This window comes from Danio aesculapii, chromosome 16 (assembly GCF_903798145.1).
Source record: "Danio aesculapii chromosome 16, fDanAes4.1, whole genome shotgun sequence".
Classification (NCBI taxonomy): domain Eukaryota; kingdom Metazoa; phylum Chordata; class Actinopteri; order Cypriniformes; family Danionidae; genus Danio; species Danio aesculapii.
In genome coordinates this window covers 20794562-20810156 of record NC_079450.1, presented here as the reverse complement: position 1 = coordinate 20810156, position 15595 = coordinate 20794562, and the positions used below count along the sequence as shown (strand labels likewise).

Genomic DNA, 15595 nt, shown 5'->3' with positions numbered 1-15595 from the left:
ATAAACGTATTATTCTTCTGTCTTCTTCATCTTATGAGACTAATTTCTATATGCATCTCCTCCTAGATTGTTCATACTACAACCACCAAACTAACACCAAATCTCCAAACTGGTCAGACTCGTGTTGCTATATCTTTTCCAACTGATCCGATTTACGGTTTTCCGAAAAATGACCTGGAAAATTTGGAAAAGTCCCATTGACCATACATTGCACCAAACTTTGACCTCATAATTTTCCTCCAGGCTGTCATACAGACTTAAGGTTAGGCCTGTTTAACTCAGACTACCAATCACTGATGACCTTTCAACTTACTAGCAACTGTCCCATAGACTTCCATTGAAAAAAAAAACTGCCATTGACTTTACATTGGACATACTGATAACATACCAATCCATACCAAAGACACACCAATCTATACTAGAAACATGCTAATCCATACTAAATTCATGCTAACAACATGCTAGTTTATACTAGAAACATGCTAGCAGCATGCTAATTCATACGCTAACTCTAGCAACTACTTAAAACACCTTGCAACCAGTCACAACACCCTAGCAACCACCTAACAATGACTTAGAACACCTTCGCAATCACCTACCAACCACTTAGCAACCGCCTAGTAGCACCTTAGCAACCACCTAGCAATGGCTACAAACACTCTAGCAACTACCTAGCAACACCTTAGCAACCACTCAGAACACCCTAGCAATGTCTTAGCAAACACATAGAGCACCCTAGCAACCGTCTAGCAACATCTTAGCAACCACCTAGAAAACCCTAGCAACTAGCAATGCCTTAACAATCAGTCAAAACACTCAAGCAATGCCTTAGCAACATCTAAGCAACCACTCAGAACAACCTAGCAACCATTCAGAACATCCTAGCAACCACTCGGATCCCCCTATTAACAGCCTAGCAACAAACATGCCAGTTCATACTAGAAACATGCTAACACATATGTATTTATAACTTTTTCAAACTTCTTAACTAGAGGTGTGAACGTACACTGGTCTCACGGTTTGGTTATCATGCCATCGTTTCGGTTCAATTCGATATCTCGGTGCAGTTTTATATTTTACATCACAGGCGCTGTTCACTGATGAGTGACACTGATAAACTGCAGCGGCGCAGTGTTGCCAGATTGGGCAGTTTTGGATAGGCATTTTGGCGGGTTTTGGATAGTTTTTGGGCTGGAATCAGTCAGCTACATCTGGCAACACTGTAGCGGCGATCACTGCTGATCCATGATAGACGCGGTGGAAAAACTCATGCGCCCGTGTCTGTATCCAGAAGTATCGCTGTAAGAGCCGAGAGAAGAGGAAAAGCCACGCAGCAGGTCAAATGGGCCACAGTGAGAGAGAGGGAGAGAAAAATATAGTTTACTTTCATTCTCTCAAACGCAGTGAAATAGGGGCTTCTGCTGTTTAGTGTCAGTGTCAAAGACTGTCCAGCAAACACACACGCAGTGAAATTGTGCACAGTTTCTCTGTTTTTAAGTAGTTGGGGCATTGTAAACACTCCTGCTCACCTCCCTCACCATAGTAAGCTACAGAGACATAGCGTATATGAGATAAACGACGTCAGTACACAATAACCGGTTATGATTATTACTGAACCGATACCGAATTGTCCGTGTCTGCATCGCAGTGCTCTGAAGAAACTATTAATTTTGATACCCCTATTCTTAACCACTTCAATTATTTAAACTTTAAAACTACTTTTGAAGACCACCATAAAGTTTGCCTTCGAACTTTACTTTTCTAGTTAAACCTGAAATCATTGAAAATACAATAGTTTAAACTAACTTTGTTGCCAAGGTTGCATTACAAGAGAATGTGGATTTGAATATGTATAGCATCTGTATTGACCTGTTTATTGAAATGCATTTGTGTACTTGTATCTCTTTTTAAAGGGGGTAAGCAGGTAGACAGATTTAGCATTGCTTTTATAGAGTGTGGCTGTAAAGAGTCAGCTGTAATATAAATAAAATGCTATTGGTATAAAAAGGGGTGGGGCTATGCAATACGTCCCGTCCTGTCTTCATCTTTCAGTTTATTCAGTTATGTCATTCATTGAACCCACTTGATTCATGTGAAGACACTTGATTCATGTGTCGTTCTTCATTTGCAGGAAGCTTGTCGTCTCTATTGCGATCAAAATGGGGGCCTCTTAAAGATAATGAAGCAACCATTGTCTTCTACACCAAGCAGATACTGGATGGATTGAAATATCTCCACGATAATCAGATTGTCCATCGAGATATTAAGGTATTAAGCTACTATTGTTTTCATCTACAGTGCCCTCCACAAATATTGGAACCTTTGGTACATACAGTTGAAGTCAGAATTATTACCCCTCTTTGAATTTTTTTTTTCTTTTTTAAATATTACCTAAATGATGTTTAACAGAGCAAGAAAATTTTCACAATATGTCTGATAATATTCTTTCTTCTGGAGTAAGTCTTATTTGTTTTATTTCGGCTAGAATAAAAGCAGTTTTTATTTTTTTAAAACCTATTTTAAGGTCAAAATTATTAGCCCTTTAAGCAAATTTTTTTTCTTAATAATTCAGGGGGGCGAATAATTCTGACTTCAACTGTATGTGCAAAGAACACTGGGGGGAAACAAGTATTCAATTTTAAACTTTCTTGTAATTTTCTCCAAATATTAACAAAAATGCTGAAGATGCTTTCGTTTGTTTTTGAATAAGAGTAAAGCGTTTCATGTTGTTGTTGTTGTTTTTAAAACCTTTCATACAATTTATGGTGATGTTTGATTGTAGTTTATTCTCCAGCTGTGAATCTGAGATATTTAACCTCTGTACTTGCCACCCTGACAGTGCGATTTGACAAGAGAAAGACATGTTCCATCTTCCAGGCAGATTCATGACACTTCTAGTTAACTTACATTTATAATTATTAATGATGAGTGAAAGTGATGAAGTGTTTTTGCTTATATTTTCTAATAGCCGGTTCACATTTTGTGAAGCTCAACAACATTTAGCTTCAAATCACAGCTCCATTCTTTGGCTTTACCCATTCTGATGAATGACTGATTGAATTTGGCCTGTGTTTTGCCCTAGATCTGTAGCCCTGTGAGACAGCAGGTCATGATTAAGCAATTTCCGGTTTCTCGTCACCCAGATGTACTAACATGTAAAATATCAATGGAAATACACTTTCAAAATATAGAAGTTACTTGCATGTTTCACAGAAAATGAAATATTTTTAATGTACCCTGATTTTCAATTTGAAAATTTTTAACCCCTTACTCTTAAATCGTTTTTTTTTTTTTTTGAACCACCTGTAAAAGCATTTGAACTAATTCCTTTCAAGAAGTGAAACATAAAACAAATGTTTATTTCTTTTAATTTTGATGATTTTTGATAACAACTGATGAAAACCCTATATTCAGGATCACAGAAAATTAGAATATTGTGAAAAGGTTCTGTATTAAAGACACCTGGTGCCTCACTCTAATCAGCTTATTAACTCAAAACACATCGGCTGTTTCTCAATTCCAAAAACGCAGAGAACGGACTCGTTCTTGTGGGGACCAGTCTTGCCAAGTTAACTCGGGAGACACAACGTGTCCTCTGAGAAATGAGATGCTGTGTTCGTCCTGGTTCATATGACCTTAACACGTTTTTAATGGAAAATACTTTGAATGTTTTATATTTTGTTACAGACATACAGTGTCATCCTGCAACTGTTTTGCAGTATATGAAATGTCCCAAACTCTATTTTTAACTGTCCAAAATGGGGAAAAAATTTTACTCTCTGATAGTCAAAGCAAGTAAAAAAAAATCCCATGTTAAATATGCATGAAAAAAATTCAGGAAAAAGTGTTTTATGTAAATTCAGACTGAGAGTCCACATATATGTAGACAAAATTTTTCTCTAAAAGTACATTGTATCAAAAGATTATACGTAGGTTTTTATTTCATGTAAAAAAAAAAAACACTTTGGGCCTTAAGAGGTTAATCTGTTTATGCATTTATTACGATTTCATGGTGATGTTTACTTTCACCGTCTCATTTAGGGAAAATCCTGAGACAAATAAGTTATGTCTCTGAACTTTAATAATAACTCTATATGAAATGCTGTGCTTCCCACCTTCTTTATTCAGTCGCAATGACTTCTGGGACTTCTAGAGCGATTTCGGTGGTCAAGTCTGCATCGACACATCCTCGACACCAAGAAAAAATCTGGGAACTTTCATGTGTCCTCTGTTCTTGCGGTCTTGAGTTTTGAAACTGAACTTTGTCAGTTGATGATGACGTAACATGAGGATTCAAGATGGCTGAAGAATGCTTATTGAGAAACAGCCATGGTGCCACACTCTAATCAGCTAATTAACTCAAAACACCTGCAAAGGCCTTTAACCCTTATATACGGTTGGGGATGTTTTCATCCACTCTGGGCTGATTTTGAATATTAATTAGGCCATAACTTTTTCTGTATTTCAGCTAGCGGAATGATTTTTGGTGACAAATCTTATTTTGACACATATTTTGAGAAAATTCTTTGAATAAAAAAAAAAACACCAACAATACACTCTGGGCAAATGTACTACCCCATTAACATGCTCTCCTCAGGCCATGACTCAACAATAGTAAATATATTATATATTGAAATACAATAAATCAATGTCTCTGTTGATTTTATCACTACAACGCTTAAGTCATAAACTGTCAAATGACACCAAACATGATAAAGTTATATGAAGGAAGATCACAAACAGATTTGTGTATGGTGAAAAGCACATGGTTACTGTAAGCAAATGGCAGAGATGTGTATTGGAGCTGTGATGAACTCTGCCACGCCAGGAGGACCCATCCCATGCTTGGAATGTCTTAGTAGTCCTTCATTAGCATAGAAGGAATAGTATATAATATTCTCTCAGTTTACATATATTTATTTATATATATTTATATATTAGCATAAATCTGTTAATCAACCTCAGTCTTTAATTGCCAATGTCACTTATTTGGTGGAAAAAACATACACAAAATGACATATTTTCAATATAAAAAGTAATTGTGGACTGGATTTTTTTTAACCTTTTATCAAAGTCTTGGACATGTGAAACAACATTGCCTTTTATGCATTGTTTTTGATTGATTTTCATTTTTTTCTCCCTAATTTACTGTTGGTGGTTGTTTTTGCCCCATTGACTTTCATTATAAGCACTTTTTTATTAAATTTTTTTTACAAAACCATGGCACCATATAATCATGCAGTTTTAATTGTTGGTGGTTTTCCCTGTTGGGAAGAGGTAAAATCTGTCATTTTTACTGTTGATCATCAGTTGGCACCATTAACCCTTCAGATAGGCCTGTGCAAAAAAGAAGCTTAGTTTTTGGATTTTACTGTATATGGAGCATAACAGCAAATTAAAGTGTGTGTCTGTGAGAGTGACCTTTACACACTTACCGTGATGTGTCATCACTTCTCAGCTTTTAGAACTACATGGAGTAAACAAAAACAAAGACTGTACTTATGCACAATCAATAGGGCCAAACAGAATCTGCGAAAATTTTTTGCTATTTCTGCGCAGAATTGTGTTAAGGTTCTGCAGATTTATGCAGAATGATTTTGGGAGTATCATAACTAAAAACTTAATAAATGAAATAAAAAGTAACACATTTTAAACTTTTATTTAATGTTCACAATGCAAATCCAAATAGATCCACTTATTTGTTAAACAAAGCAAGTCTCTCGTATAATATCTCTTTTAAAAGACAGAAAAAATTACTTTACAAACTGTATTATTAATAAATAATATGAATATTTTCATATTAGTCAATAATATTACTGTAATTAATTTAAAAATGGAATAAATATAAATTTACACACATTTACACAAGTAAATAAATAGACACAATGATAGGCTAGAAATCTGCAGAATTCTGCGCGCACAGATTCCGTGTGGGCCTAACCATCAAATGTGGTTATAATGGAAGTCAATGGGGCAAAAATAGTAAATTAGCCGAAAAATTTTAATTTAGGGAGAAAATCTAACAATGCATCAAAGCCAATGTTAATACTTATCATCCACATGTCCAAGACTGTGATAAAAAGTGAAAAAAATCCAGTCCACAATTACTTTTTATATTAAAAATATGGCATTTTGTGTGTATTTTTTTCCACCAAATAAGTGACATAATTTGTGAATATGACAATTAAAGAGTTAAAATCCTGTAATTTTTAAAAACATTTAGTAGTTTTGATCAGGACTGAGGTTGATTAACAGATTTATGCAAAACAGCAGTTTACTTCAATTGATGTTTTTTTCCCCCTAAAATAACCAAAGGGTAGTAAATTTGAACAGTGCACAAGGGTTAAATGGTCTCTTAGTCTAGTTCCGTCCCATGTACATACAAATTACAATTGATTTTGCCAAATTACACATAACTTCACCTCAACCTAAACCACATTCTAACCCTAACCCATATAGTAAGTAGATGTAATTAATTATAATTAGTAAGTATGTAAATAAATAGTGGACCAAGGAACTATACTATACAAACACTGGAACAAGGACACTCTAAAATATTATATACCTAATATATTATACCTAATATATTGTAACCAAGTTTATTTCACAACCTCTTTGCTCATATTTACCAATGGTGCCAATATTAGCGAAGGACACTCGATCTGTTCATCAACATATCGTTTAAACCACATTACTCTTCCTCTCACCAGGGTGATAACGTTTTGGTAAACACGTACAGCGGTGTGCTTAAGATATCCGATTTCGGCACCTCTAAGAGACTAGCAGGAATCAATCCCTGTACAGAGACGTTCACAGGTGAGTCTCCCAGCGCATACTTCACTGCTTCTCACATTACATTATGTACTTTGCTGTGTTTGCTTTTCAAACTTCTAATGGTTCATTTGTGCGCAGGGACTTTGCAGTACATGGCTCCAGAGATCATCGACCAGGGACCTCGTGGGTATGGAAAACCGGCTGATATCTGGTCTCTGGGCTGTACTATCATTGAAATGGCCACTGGAAAGCCACCCTTTCATGAGCTGGGAAGTCCTCAGGCGGCCATGTTTAAGGTGCTGCAGGTTTTCAAGCAGGAATCTGGAGTGTTGTTTTAAGTGGATTGTTATATAACCAGGTTAAATGAGCTGTGAGGTTTATTTATGTTACGTTCTCACATTCCAACTCCATTTCATGCTCATTGGATGCTTATTAGATTCAGTGTAAGGCCTGGCATCTGTGTCTGAAGAAAACAGACAGTTTATGCTAGGGCTGTGCGATTTGGGGAAAATATCTAATGGAATTATTATTATTATTATTATTATAAATTTATTTTTTGACATATATTGCGATTTCGATTTGATTATTTTTATTTAAGTCCCTCTTTGGACACTGCATTAAAAGGCACAGTGTCTTTAGGGAGGTAGTACGTTATGGCATTGGTTATCTCTTGGGAAGGGCTGCACCAGCTGTTCGTAAGTTCTTTCTTAAACTGGAAGGTAAAGCCCACACTAGGGGCTTTGTAACTACTAGCTAGTTTGTAACTAAATTTGTTAACATTTTCCTAAAGCAAACTGTAGTTAGTAGGTCGTAAGCTCTCCGTAAAGTCATGCATATAGTTGCATTGAATAACGTATTATCCAATTAGAAGTAATTAAATCGTTAAACTGCTTTAAAATTCTGCAACTATTGCGTCTATAGATAACTGTCCTCTGAAAATGAAATGACAAATGATATTTTTATAGTACATTACATTTCAGTCAGTCACTACAGACGATGCACATACCAAACCAAATTCATTTTCAACATTTCAAATCATGATTGCGATATGATTTTGATGAATCGCACAACCTTAGTTTATGCTGATGTACTGCTATATTTTTTAAACATAAATACAGTTGAATGTATAAGCCAGAATTATTAAACCCCTTTTGATTTTTTTTTTCATTTTCTTTTTAAATATTTCCCAAATGGTGTTTAACAGAGCAAGGAAATTTTCACAGTGTGTCTGATAATATTCTTTCTTCTGGAGAAAGTCTTATTTCTTTCATTTCTGCTAGAATAAAAGCAGCTTAAACACCATTTTAAGGTCAAAATTATTAGCCCCTTTAAGCTATATTTTTGTTGATAGTCTACAGAACAAACCATTGTTATACAATAACTTGCCTAATTACCCTAACCTGCCTAGTTAACCTAATTAACCTAGTTAAGCCTTTAAATGTCACTTTAAGCTGTATAAATGTGTCTTGAAAAATATCTAGTCAATTTATATATACTGTCATCATGGCAAAGATAAAATAAATCAGATATTAGAGACGAGTTGTTAAAACTATTATGTTTAGAAATGTGTTGAAGAAATCTCTCCATTGAGAGAGGGGCTAATAATTTAGGGGGCTAATAATTCTGACTTCAACTATATATTTAATATTATTTTATTAATATTTATAAAATAGAATATTTTGCAAAAATAGTATTTATTTATTTTTTATACGTGTTATTGTTTTTTAAGCACATCATATAATTTCATTCCAATTAAAAATTTTGTTATTTTTTTCTTTTTATTTGTTTGTTAAAAGTTAATTAAATGGACATTTTTGTGTTGTTTATTTATTCACATTTTTATTGTAATTTTGTTTTCTGTTTTTGACATTTCCTTTATAATTTTTTTTAAATATCTATACATTTTTATAGTGTTATTATTATTCTTAAATGTATAAACATTTATTTCTTGATTTAATTTTACAGTTTAAAGTTTTAGTCCTAGTCATTGTTTTGTGTTTTTACCTTCTTTTAAGTCTATGGTTTTATAGACTTTTTTCATTTAAGTTTCAGTTGCCATTTGGGTTTGCATTTTTGACTCTTTATTAGTTTTTATGTTTATCTAGCCTATATGGACATTTATGTTCCATTTTCTTTACTTTTTCCATATATTCTTTATAGATATAATATATATATATATATATATTTCATTTTAAAGAAGTTTAGGTAATTGTGTTTTATTTTTGCCTTTTAATTCTGCCTTTTATTTAAAAAATTTTTAAATATATTTTTGATGTGTTGTAGTCTTTTTATTAGTTTTTTATTTAATTTAAATTAGTGTTTAAAATGTCTGTTACATGCCATTGTATTCATGCTAATTTAATTGGTTATTTTGGCCTTATTTCTCTGGCAAGTAGCTGAAGTCTAATTTCTAATAAATGTGAAAATCAGCTATAAAACATGACATGAGGTTTAGTGAGTAATTGTTTTTCTGCAGGTGGGCATGTTTAAGATTCACCCTGCAGTGCCGGAGTGCATGTCGGAGCAAGCCAAAGACTTCATCATGTGCTGCTTTGAGCCAAACCCAGACAAGAGAACCACGGCATCAGAGCTCCTGAAGAACAGCTTTCTGAAGGCCAGTGCTAAAAAGAGACTAAAACCTCTGGCTGACAACAGCCTGAAAGAACCTGCCGGTGAGCAAGTACAACCATGTTCAAAAACAACAGCTGTAAAAGGGTGTTACTTTGGCACTTTTAACTTAAACAAAATGTAGTCATTGCACACTCACTGCTTTTTATTGCCCTCTAATGTCCATGAATGTTTATACAGTTACGCAGTAAAAAAAAAATTCTTAAAATTATTTTCTTTGCAATTAAATCTAAAATAAATATTTTTTAAAAATAAAAAGTTATAATAAAAAGTATAATATTAAATATTTGTATTATTATTATTTTTATTTAGGTTATATAAAATATTAAGCTGCATCCGAAATAGCCTACTATTAGTAGGTACTGCATTTGAATTTGAATTTAGACCTCAGCTGTTAGAAAAGTACATTCAATACAGTATGAATGTGTGTAATATGAATGGAACTTGAGCATACAGCATTTTTTATGATGCTGTGTAACAATAAATAATATTTTTACAGTACTGTGACGCTTTACGTTTAGGGTTGGGGTGGGGGTAGGTGTTAAATACAATTTATTGGGTAATTTAATAGATAGCATAAATAATACTCTGTACAATACTGTATTTACATTAGTAGATGGTTGGGGTGGGGGTCGACGTTAATAAAATACAATAAGTGGGAAATTTAATAAATAATATAAATAATTATCATTAACTTCCGGCCGCAACGATATTTGTTCTAGCAACAAACATCAGATGCGCACTTCAGAATCTCGCCGGAAGTAGCAGGTCTTCTGGGTACTTCTCGCATATTGTTTTTCGAATTCTATGAATTCGGATACACTACTTTGCTCGCATACTGTTTTTAGCCTACTTCATAGTATGGAAGTATGCGTTTTAGGACACAGCCTTAGTTTCGACCGAAGTTTAATTTTTTCCAAAATAAAAGGCTTTTAACATTCAGGTGAAGCCATTATATATTTCTCTGGAGTTTTAATAAGCTCTTCACTGGTCAGAAAGATTTTGCTTCCTGTGCAATTATTGCCCTCTAATGTCCATGAATGTTTATACAGCTATGCAGTCAATTTATTTAGTTTTTAATTAAATTGTTTTTTTTGCAATTAAATCTAAAATAAATAAAAAGTTATAATTAAAAAATATATAAAATATTTGTGTTATAGATCTTTAAAATTTAGGTTATATAAACTATTCGTTTCTACCAAATGGTTATTTCCACAACTGACCACCAAAACAAAAGGCATCTAACATTGAGGTGAAGCCATGATATATTTTCCTGGGAGTTTTAATACGCTCTTCATTGCTCAAAAGGATTTAGTTGTGTGCATCAAATTGAATTTAGTGAAGTGGTTTTGTATATAAAACATATTAAATGGATGTAAAGAGTTTACTTATGTGAAAATAAATCTCAAATGTAAGAGAAAGAATATCCCATCTTCATTCAGCAAAAGCTGATTTACTCATTTCAATTTTTGGTGAAAAAAGCCATGTTTATTCTGACTAGTATGGTACTTTTTAAAATGTATAACATGATCATACTACATTTCATTATAGGTTATTTTAATATTTTATTAAATTATTTATATGATAAACATGCCTGACATGGTTAATTTTTTATGAACATTTTTCTTAATAATCTATTATTCAGTTAGAAATTCAGAAAACATTAAATGAAGTAAATATATTCCTTCCAAAGTGTCCAATAAGTTTTCCGGACAGTTGTATTTTGATCTTTATATATAATAAAGCAAATTTCTTGTGCATTCGATTCATTCAAATTCGATTAATTCGATTACTAGAACTTTGAGATTATTTGTCTTGTGTTATAGGAGAATTTCACAGGAGCATGTCGGTTCCCATTGCATTGCGTGTGGAGAACACAGATGTGGAGCACAATGAACTGTCCTGCTCTTTTGATTTGAGAAGAGCCACTTCTGCCTTCAAAGGAAACAATATGGCAGAAAGTCCTCCCAGCAACAGTGGCTTCCTGACGTGAGTCCATGCATCACATTCCAGATTCCCGCAATTGTGTCCATATAATTTAACACTATGTCTTCCAGTCATACTGGCACTGGTGATAAATATGAGCCAAGAAGGCTGTAAAAATGTCTTTATTATTTGATCTTTTGTTTTGTTTTCTCAGATTGTTTTATGAAAAAATGTCAGAATTATTGGCATCTACATGAATTTATATGAGAATTTTCTTTGTTTATTACTTTATTTTAAGATTTTATATATATACACAGAACAAGAAAGAACAAACATTGACTCATTCTGTAGACATATAAAGGACAGAAAACAAATTTTGAAGTGTATGCCTATTAATATTTTACATTGTAATTTTAAAAAATGCTCATTTCCACCATCAAGACAATAATTAACCTTTTGAAGTCATAATTATTTTTATTTAGATGGATGGATGGGTGGATAGATATTTCAGCTTAAATTATTATTGTTCACTGTTCTCTGTCATCCTATGGCCACCGGTAGTGCCGGGGTGCAAGGTCCCTTTTATTGCTGCTTGTTAAATGACGAAATACATTCAATTCAATTCAAGTTTATTTGTATAGCTCTTTTCACAATAATTATTGTTTCAAAGCAGCTTTACAGAAAGTGTACATTATTGCATTACAATCAAAATCAAAAAAGTTATGGTCATTACTAGTTACCATAACTTTAGTAGTTACGAATAAATTTAACTAATTAACTAGTAACTAATAGCCTTTAACAGTTAAAGTTATTACATATAAACATAGTTAATCTGCAGTAGTTGTATGGTGTATATAGGTGATGTTTATGTGTACATGTTCAATGAAGTGTATTATGAAGTACATGTAAATACATTATAAGCACACACACAAAAATACATGTTCCTATAAATATTTGAGATTTGAAATATCAGATGTTTCACAATATAATTAGAATGTTTGAGAATATTTTTAGAAAAGAGCAAAAAGAAACAAAATATTTATTCATTCATTCATTTTCTTTTCAGCTTAGTGCCTTTATTAATCTGGGGTCGCCACAGCGGAATGAACCGCCAACTTATCCAGCATTTGTTTTACGCAGCGGATGCCCTTCCAGCAGAAACCCATCTCTGGGAAACATCCACACATACTCATACACTACGGACAATTTAGCCTACTAAATTCACCTGTACCACATGTCTTTGGACTGTGGGGGAAACCGGAGCACCCGGAGGATACCCACGCGAACGCAGGGAGAACATGCAAACTCCACACAGAAACGCCAACTGACCCAGCCGAGGCTCGAATCAGCGACCTTCTTGCTGTGAGGTGACAGCACTAACTACTGCGCCACTGCGTTGCCGAAACAAAATATATTTAAGCAAAAAATAATCAGGATTCTTGTGATTAACTTGTTGCGTCATCATGGAAACTTTGAAGTGATCTAAATAATGGTCATATTAAAAAAACAGCGGGAGTGATTAAAACTGTGAAAGGGTTAAGAAATTTCTGTGAACTGGAAATGTTATGAATCAGCCTGAAATTATGTTTGTTTATCTTGTCCAAACACAATGTTAGGAAAATGGAGGTTTGAGAGGTAAAAATAGCCAAGGGTCTCTGGATTCAGAAAGCTTCCAAAACTACACCCACATCACTGACTTCACCAAAAATTGAAAGTGTCTCTTCTCTCAAAAAAGCCTCCTCTCTTATCCAAAAGCAAACTCAAGCATCTTCATTTTTGGGGGGAAAATATAAAAAGGTTGAACAATAAAGATTTGTTTCTCACAGGCATCTCTGCTCATATTTACAATAGGTGCTAATATCAGGAGGGCACTTTACTTCCAGGACCTGAAATCGCTTGTTCGCCTTCATTTTTTTCTGTGTTTTCTGTTTATAGAGTGCCAGATGAGCCTCAAATAGACATGACCACAAGTCCATCAGGTTCTGGAGAGAATCTAGGTCTGTTCATGCTGAGAAAGGACAGTGAGCGGAGGGATACGCTACACAGGATCCTTACAGAGGACATCACCCATGTAGTTCAAAACATTCAGGAAACACTGCCGCAGGTACATTCACATTCTCCCCTGTCATGAGAGATTTTATCATCAGAGATGTCTGATGGTGAAGGTTGTCACACCACTAGTCTGAATTGAGGTGTACGAAGTAATTTTTTCTTCCCTCGCAGGCGGAGGAGCCGTGCATCACCTCAGATCACATCAGCGAACTGATTGGCTGCCTCCGAGAAAACATCCGCTCTCCAGACAAAAGACTCCTGACCAGCAGCCTGCTGACTTTACGCTCCAGCCTTTTAAACTCCTCTGTGCCTCTCAGCAGCCTGCAGGCGGTGCTCTTCAGCTTTCAGGATGCCGTATGTTTTTTTTGTCTTTACCTTAGTCTGTTATAAACTCAAGGCAGAAGGTCTAGACTCCTATTGTGGCTTTTATTTACCAAGGACCTCCTAAGAGGACATCTGTGGCATGTAAAGCAAACAGAGAGTGTCTGAAATAACCCCTGATATCCATTTGATGTGGATTGATGATGATATTATGAAGAAACATAATGATATGTGACACTAAAGGCTACTTATGCTAACAGATGTCATAACAAATACACAATACGCTTATGAAAAAGATTATAGAGTAGACCTGAAAGTCTGTAGACCAAACGTTTCAGTCTATCATAGAGTATTTTTTTCCATTTTGATAAATGATGTTGCTTTACAGAGGCATGTTAAAAGGATAGTTCACCCAGAAATGAAAATGTATTCGCTATTAACTCAGCCTCAAGTGGTTATAAAGCTTTATGAGCTTTTTTCTTCTGTTGAACACAAAAGAAGATAATTTGGATAAAGCTGAAAACCACTGTTAAAGCTGTAACCACTGACAAGCATAGTCGGAAAAGCAAATACTATGGAAGTCAGTGGGTTTCAGCATTTTTCAAATTATCTTCCTTTTTATTCAAAGAAGAAAGAAATTCCAAGGGGCTTATCTAAAGTAAAGGGTGAGTAAATGATGGCACAATTTTTATTTTTGGGTAAACTGTCCCGTTAAGGGTGGTTTTAGAGCAGCTCTTTGGGGCTACTGGCTCCACATTGGAAAACACAGCAAGATTTTATTCTCATTGCTTGAGCTCTGATTCTGTTGACCCAACCTGGCCCCTTCATAAGCCCTTTGAAATGCAGCTACTTGTAAGCAAATAAGTGTCTCAAGCTAAGATTTTGGATGTCTTTTAAGGAGCTGTGAAAATCCAGGTTTGAAAATCCAGTAGCTGATCCTGATAAGTGCTCATTGTCACAGTTGAGCTTGAGTTGAGTTGTGCATTTGGCATTATAATGACCCTGACAAGGAAGAGAATTCCTGTAGAATTTATTCAATGAGATGACTTTAAAACTCATGACCCACAACAAAAACTACTTTATCTGGTTTGTATGGCCTCCAGGATTTTTAATGACAGCATTTAAAATCATGAATAAAAAAATGATGAATTTATGTGTCAGAATTCAATCATTTTGGACAAAGTGGCTTTTTACATAAACACTTTATTAGTCTTTATTTAATAGACAACACTGGAAAAAATACTATAAACTATTATAATATACTGCAACACAAATTACTGTCAATCTGTTATCAATAGATTTTTAAAGTCATGTTAATTTAATTTAAACATGCCAGTATTCATTTGTATTATGCCAGTGTGTAAACTATTACATTAAAGTCCTTTAAAGCAATTTCACCTAAAAGTGACATTTTCACTAAAAACAAATATGGTTAAAATATATTAAACAAGTCTGTAAAATTAACTATTAAAAGTGCTGATGATCACCAGTCTTTGATTGTAAGTGTTGTATTGATGTTTTTCAGGTTGTATCTCAGCTTTAATGTGCTTTTTAAAGTAATAAATAAAAAACAAAGCAGCTGCTTGCCATCGCAACAGCAATAAGATCCAATGGACGGCAGATCACTTTCACTCCAAAATGGCGGAATCACAGGGCTGTTGCGGGGCACTGCTGTTGCAATGGAATGTTCTATTGAGTGTCGCCTCTTGGTCATTCTAAGATTTTTGGCATAATTGAGTACACCCCATTTCGAAAAAGAATATTTGTATCCATTTCTCAGTGAATATAGGCAATGTATTTTGGTGCATTTAAACAAAACAGATTTACTAAACAGATAATATAATACAAAAATAATATTTTAGTCACCAAACACATTTAGAAATTAAAAGATTAC

The 15595-nt window shown here is 34.1% G+C and overlaps 1 protein-coding gene across 1 annotated transcript in view; it reads left to right on the top strand.

The window, feature by feature from the left end:
• si:ch211-1i11.3 (mitogen-activated protein kinase kinase kinase 5) overlaps window positions 1-15595 on the top strand; it is a 52917-nt gene that overhangs the window by 29524 nt on the left and 7798 nt on the right. Inside the window, exons 16-22 of the mRNA XM_056475010.1 lie at window positions 2132-2268; window positions 6711-6816; window positions 6913-7070; window positions 9251-9446; window positions 11229-11391; window positions 13264-13432; window positions 13552-13734. Coding sequence (XP_056330985.1) covers window positions 2132-2268; window positions 6711-6816; window positions 6913-7070; window positions 9251-9446; window positions 11229-11391; window positions 13264-13432; window positions 13552-13734 — 1112 coding nt within the window. The remainder of the gene's footprint in view (window positions 1-2131; window positions 2269-6710; window positions 6817-6912; window positions 7071-9250; window positions 9447-11228; window positions 11392-13263; window positions 13433-13551; window positions 13735-15595) is intronic.